This window comes from Trichoplusia ni, chromosome 26, assembly GCF_003590095.1.
Source record: "Trichoplusia ni isolate ovarian cell line Hi5 chromosome 26, tn1, whole genome shotgun sequence".
NCBI lineage: Eukaryota > Metazoa > Arthropoda > Insecta > Lepidoptera > Noctuidae > Trichoplusia > Trichoplusia ni.
Genome location: NC_039503.1, coordinates 1,721,980 through 1,728,967, shown reverse-complemented (window position 1 = coordinate 1,728,967; position 6,988 = coordinate 1,721,980). Strand labels below are relative to the sequence as shown.

Below are 6,988 nucleotides of genomic sequence, written 5' to 3'. Positions count from 1 at the left end.
AGACGATTACGACGATTAAAACTATAAGTTAGTAGGCAGAGTGATACAGTTGAGGCGGACCTACGGGCGCTTCACACCGGTGACTGGCGAGATGTGGCCAAGAATCGGGTAAAGTGGCGCCCTCTCGTATCAAAGGCCAAGACAATTTGGGATGCTGAGCCAACGGAGTAACTACCTATTACCGGAATAACCTAGTACATTAGCGCTAAGCTTTTAATGTGCTAATTTAATAATATTAAAAATAAAAATATTTTTATTTCTAGTAAGCCGAAACACGGTTCCAAAATGTTATTTTCTTGGAGAAGAACCGGCAAGACGCTTTTTTAAATAAGTCATTCATTGCCTTTTCCGTACCCCAGTCATCGATCGAAACGAAAAAGGCTGTAGAAAATCATTTGTCTAAAACAAAAGACATTGGATATTATTTTGTGAGTAAAGTTTATTTAAATTTCAAATTCTTCTTTGCTGCGTCAGCTGTTTCTAGCTTTGACTGTAGTCAGGAAGTTCCTGTAAAACGAAAAATATTTCATGAAACACAGTAGGTATATATAATATGAGGAAAAAAAAGTTACAAACAATTGGTTGTTGTTATCCAAGCAGTCAGGTTGTTAGATAGCTATTAAGATCGAATACTCAATATTGAGCAAAGGGTTTATAAAAAAATGTGTGGGTCTCTCAATAATATTTACTGTTTACGAGATAAATGCAAAAAAATACATTATATTTTGATAAAAGCAACGTTGTAAGACAAATATTCGTGTTCATTTAACTTCTTGTTTTGAGTCAGATTGTCTTTGTGCATGTGTCTTGAATGTTTGTGGTAACCTCAGCGAGACAAGCAATAAATTATTTAGTGCGAAAGTAATTTTTTTATGTATGTATCGGCTGACAGTATCTAACTTTATAATATCATCACTAATCTTCCAGACAACCTTTGGATGGACAAGAAGAAATATAGAGGTAGGCAACTGGTGCACTGTTTTAACTACGTACATAAAATAAGAGGGAAATTGTAAGGATTTGTCTATAACGTGTAATGTTATTATCTATAGACTGGCCTGTTGGTCTAGTGGTTAGTGACCCTGACTGCTATACCGGAGGTCGTGGGTTCGATTCCCACCCAGGACAAATGAATGTGTGATGAGCACGATCATTTGTTCTGTGTCTGGGTGTAATTTATCTATATTATGTATGTATTTAGAAATATATAAGTATGTTTATCAGTTGTCTAGTACTCATAATACAAGCTCTGCTTAGTTTGAAACTAGACGGCGTTGTGTGAAAGTTGTGGAATATTTATTTATTATTTATTTATTTATTTATCTATAGACACTTGATTAAACTCACTCTACGACATTCTTAAGTTCGGGCGCCTCGCACAGGTTGTTGTGCCCGAGGCCCAGTCCTCGCTCGAAGGCGTGGAATACGAGCGGCGCGTCAGCTGCAGAACGAGACGCTGCCACCTTCGTATGTAGCTGAAGATACAAATACAAATATATATGGGAAGTTATCACTGAACTGCGGTTGAAGTATAAACTTCCTGCAACCAACAACTTAGTAAGCTTTATAACAAAGACTCAACTTGAAATACCTAAATTCAATTGGCCTCTGAAATAATTTTGATACAGGAAAGTTTAAAAAGTATTTTCATATAACGAGTACCTAATAACTATGTTTTTAAGAAGTTTTACTGTAGACAATTTCACTCGCAGTGGTATTATTATACATGTATCTAATAATATCATAAGGATATAAATATACAACATCATAAAGGACTAAATTCATGTCTTTATTGTATTAAAAGTATTGCGTGTCTGTTCCTATTTAACGTAAAAACCACTGAACGGATTTAGATAAAACTTGGTACACAAATAGCTTATAACCAGATTTCACACATAGGATATTTTTTTATCCCGATTATATGTCCCCGTGGGATCTTCCAGTGGACAACAGTTAGTCCCTTATAGAAACCCATCTAACCTTGACAGCCAGACTGAAGGGCACGATCTTGTCTCCCTTGGAGTGCAGCATCAGGATAGGCACCTTCGGGACCTGGCAGAGGTACGCGTCCGTAGTGAACGCGTACTCTGATGACACTGTGAAGGGCTTCACGAAGGTGTCCTTGTAGTACGGGAGCCAGGACACCAACTGGAAACAATGGATGAGGCAAACGACTAGGTTATAAAAGTAAATTCCATTTAGTAAGTATATCAGATCAGTAGTTACAAATGAACAGCAAAAATTGTCAAAATTAAACTGCGTTAAAGTAACGGTAGACGTAAAAAAGAACGTGGATCACACAAATGCTTGTCGTACGCGGGGATGGAACCCGCGACACATCTCACACGCTGTTTGGCTTAGTGACATTAAACCATACGAATATCCGTACTGTAAAGGAATAATAACAATCTAGCAGTATAGTCTAGTATATAACTATATACTAGATCAATATATTGCTAGATTATAATATTATACCTAGCATATACCTTACCGTATCTGATCTCCTTTAACATTCAATGGTTTAAGAGTAACGAGAATCAGACAGCGATTCAGTAGCGGCTTTCCTCTACTGCTATTTGTCCTCTACATACCTTGGAGAACGGATGGCTTTCGATCTCATCCATCAGGTTGTTGAAGGGTGCCTCCAGTACCAGGGCATCAGGACTTGGTAACAGTTTCCTGCCTTGCTGCTGACATAATTCTGCTAGGTTAGCTGTCATGTTGGCAGCTACAGCTGTGCCTAAAGATGCGAAGATTGTCATATTATCACAGTTATATTATGAAAAGCAAAGTTTGTGAGTGTGTTTGCATGTTGGTGACTTTTTACGCTCAAAAAGCTGTATCGATTTTTATGGAATATTGATGAAAAACACATGCAAAAACAAATCCATTTAATTATCCAAAATTAGCATTCCTTAGATTTTCGATTTTAAAGGAAGATGTCCTACTTGTCTTTTAGATATAAGTGAATATAACATTATACAAGTCTCTTTAATCCTGATAACTAAAAAAAAAGGTCCAAATTACTCTTTTTTAAACAATCTCTTTAATACCATATTTAGTACCTACTGCTTTTATTGCGACTTAGGTGATCGTAAAATTACGAAATACTTCTGAATCTGGGACGAAAATCCGATCACAAGATGCCTGAAGAAAGGGCTCAAGAGAATTTATTAATATACAGGACTGAGCACAAAGGGACGTAAAACTTAGGGCTATACTTAGGCTTAGGGCTATGTAGTTCGGGGCAACAGGATTGCCCAAAAAGGTTACCGTGGCCCTGGTACACGAAGAACCAAGGCAGAAACATGGGTGGGTTCTAGTCAGTAGGAGTCTGACACTCCCTTTTGCTCAACCCCAAAGCAGAAAACATTTGATGACTTCGAATCCGTAAAACATTGTTACACAATGATGGAGTCAGGGTTGATTGCCGCACACCGACTAAATGCGGGACACTTTCAGGTTAAGTCAGTAAGAGTCTGACACTACCCACTTTCTCCCCAAAGAGGTGGTAAACAAAAAAGGCTACGAGTTTTCGGGCTTTCGTGTTCGAGTTATTCAATTATAACTAACCTAGCGAATGCCCCCATAAGACCACCATGGGCCTGTCTTTGGAGTCCAAACAGTCAATAAGCCACGAGTACATCGCCAGCAAATCCTCCACCACGCCTCGCTCTGTCGGCCTCACGTGAGTGGAATCACCATAACCTATAAACCAAAGAAGAAGACCTTCATTCTGGTTACTACTAAGTAACCAGAATGAATCCCATTGCTGGGCTTAGGCGTCTTCTCGTATAAAGCTTTGAGTATTGATCATCAACTAAGGCTCACAGTGAAAGAAGCAAAAAATAGTAGAAATGTATAGTCGACAAAAGAAGTTGATTAACAAAATCCGATTGACAGTGCTAGTACTTTCCATTGACAACGGTACAGAAATTATTTCAGCTATTGAGCTATAAATAAACATCTCATACACAACATTATTTTGTTTCAAGTATTCTGTAAATAAAAAACTAAATATAAAATTAACGTGAGTTTACCTCGGTAGTCAAAAGTAATTACGTGGAAATTCAATTCCTGGAACACTTTGTACATTTGCAAGCGATGCGGCGAAGCGCGATGGTTTGAATTGCCTGTTATAATTTAATAACATAATTATGATGTTATTATTTAAAACCTAACAAACAAACAACAGTTAAACGCTAAAATATGAGTTAAATGTGCGCCTGTTACTTTAAAAACAATTTGGTATTTCGACAAATTGCTATGCAATAATCATCAGGCGCCAGTGAACACAAATTACGAATTTCTATCTAATTATGACAATAAATGTGAGCGGTTGTATTTCAGTAACATACATACATATTTTGGATGTGAATTGTAATAAGCTATGATATTTAGTTCTATACTAAAAACTTAAAGTCTCACCATGACAATACAATACAACAGTATTCTTGGTACGTTTCAACTCTTCGTGCAAACGATCGTCAACTTTCACGTAGTCACGAATCACGAAAACATCACGGAACATGGAGCAGGGCACTATATGCCATGCACCTGGTGATAAAATATGCATAAAATATTCTATTTAGGAGGCAGAAGTAAAAAATACGATACCAAGAACTACAGAGTATTGATTTCATTAGTTTTAGTGTGAAGAAGTACATAGTTACATGACGAAAGCATGACAGACACCAGATAGATAGTGTAACTTCCGTATGTAAGTAAAATTAAAAATAATATTTTGGTGACACATTATTGGTGTAAACTAATTTATTTACAACATCTTACAAAGTTCCCCTTCTACAAAACAAAGTTAATTACTTAGTTAAAACAATTACCAAGTTTGATAGGACAGGAGTCTACGTGCGACAGAAACTCGATGTTAAAGTTCCTTCCGCCGATGACGTCGCAGCTCGATGGGTTTTCATAGTCCAAGTTTCTTGGGTAATTTACTGTGATAGTTATTTTAAGTTTAAAATAAGTATTTCTACTTAAGTACCAATATATTTTGAAGGTAATGTTTTTTTTTTATATACTCGACGCCTGACTTAAATAGATTAGCAACAAGTAGAATTGTAATTTGCTATGACTGTAATGTATTTTGTTTGTCATTGTTAAAGAAAATGTGTTTTTGAATAAAAGACAATTAATTTGTATGATTACATATTTAATGTTGCTTACTGATATGATGAAGGCCCGGGTGCTAAATAAACTCACCATTTTTAGATAGGCATATGTACCATGTATGTATATAATAAGGCTATTTGTTACTGCTTCCTCTCTCCTAAGGTTTTGCTGTGCCCGACAGGGTCTATAATGGTTCTGTATTATTCGATTTTAAGACTTTGATGTACATTATGGAACGCAATAAATAATTGAGTATTGAGTATTGAGTATTTATAAGACTAGGTATTACTCATACCTTGCTATACATATAACTAATATCTAACTACATTAGCCTATTTTAGCTACTTACTGCAATTGGAAAACACCATCTTCCTCTGTACAGACTTGCTATATTTGAACACTAGAGGCAATACCGCTACTTGTACGACTAGAAGACTGGCAGTCACTGACGCGCCTGTCAGTAATATCGTCCTAGAAGGAAAACATAACTGAAGCCAATATTTTGGCGACGAATCAAGGATTGGAATCCAGGTTTCTTCGCTATCACTTCTAAGTAGATAAATTCGTCAGTCAAACTTCTAAGTAATTGAACTCTTAGTGGCTGGCACAAGGATTCAAGTCACATGCACAAGCACCCAAACAAACATAGGGTCGAAGAAATGTTTGTCCTACTCGGAGATCGAATCCACGACACGTTTTGTGATTTTGTCCTAGTGACGTATACCACTTGACTAAGATACTTGCCTGCATTGGGAACGAAACCTCGTGTATACAAATCCCTAAATAGATCCACAAGGCCAGCGGTCTACCGACACGATTCATCATCATCATCCAAAGCCTTTATCCTTCCACTGCTGGGCATAGGCCTCCCCTTTCTCGTGCCAATTTCTACGGTCTTGTACCCGCCTCATCCAGACTTGACCCGAGACCTTTACTATGTCATTGACCCATCTTGCTCCCCGACGACCGACGCGGCGACGCTTTTTTTCCTAGCTTTGGCCACCGTTACTATTATTATATTTGTGGAAGAGTGACAGCGCTATGCATGGCGTAGTGGTATCTCTCTTCCACACTGAGAGTAAATCAATTAAAATATATTATTAACTTACCCAATAACCATATTGGTATGGAGCTATTTTAAACTTCTTTATTTTTATATTATATTCTTTTTGTTTTTTGAACATTTTACGATTTTTATTTGTTGTTATTTTGTATTTTTTATTTTATAAAAACATGTTGCTTTTACGCTTGTGTTGCTTTTGACGGTTACTTTGGCTTTGCTTTGATTGTTGCGTGCCCATAGATTAAATGCTGGTGATGATGCAAAGAGGTTTCGTATATACTTTAGTTGTGTTTAAAGCTTTTTGGACTTTTCTATTTAAGTTTTTGGGTTATTTTAGATGTTTGGAAACGTTAACGAAATGAATGTTAGGAATCGCGGCAAAACTAGCCTTTCTTAAATTACCGCGACCACAGTCCTAAATTATATCAAAATCTGTTTCAGAAGTTGACAATAAACAACATAGGTTCATAATGAATACATTTTAGAGTCGGTTGCAAAGAAAACAACAATATATTCAATAACAATTTATTGAAATTCAACTTAATAAATTAATAAAACAACAATAGAAAAGGTATAAAACACAGCGCAGACAAAATCAGTAAACCATCTTGGATCTACTATTCAAATGAACTTCTGATAACACAAAATTATCAAGAAACAAAAAAAAACGCTTTTTTTACTTTTTTTGTATATTTAAGTATGTAAAAATTAAAGGATTCAATGTTTATTATACAGAAAAGTCTTTTTGTATAGACTAGCTAAGTGTATGCCTATATAATTGACATTTTCATAATT

The 6,988-nt window shown here is 36.2% G+C and overlaps 1 protein-coding gene across 1 annotated transcript; it reads right to left on the bottom strand.

The window, feature by feature from the left end:
* Positions 1-419: 419 nt before the first annotated feature.
* LOC113505515 (monoacylglycerol lipase ABHD12-like) lies at positions 420-6,410 on the bottom strand. Its single transcript, XM_026888262.1, has 10 exons — positions 6,240-6,410; positions 5,480-5,601; positions 4,842-4,955; positions 4,429-4,557; positions 4,041-4,133; positions 3,574-3,708; positions 2,592-2,740; positions 1,981-2,148; positions 1,348-1,475; positions 420-507 (listed from the first exon to the last, which is right to left on the bottom strand). The coding sequence occupies exons 1-10, from the start codon at positions 6,248-6,250 to the stop codon at positions 471-473; spliced, it is 1,086 nt and encodes a 361-aa protein (XP_026744063.1). The 5' UTR covers positions 6,251-6,410; the 3' UTR covers positions 420-470.
* Between the last annotated feature and the right edge of the window lie 578 nt (positions 6,411-6,988).

Coding starts and splice junctions, on each gene's coding strand:
- LOC113505515 (XM_026888262.1), bottom strand. Junction 1,476..1,980: donor CCTTCAGTCTGGCTGTCAAG/GTTAGATGGGTT, acceptor TTGTATCTTCAG/CTACATACGAAGGTGGCAGC. Junction 508..1,347: donor GAACTTAAGAATGTCGTAGA/GTGAGTTTAATC, acceptor TTCGTTTTACAG/GAACTTCCTGACTACAGTCA.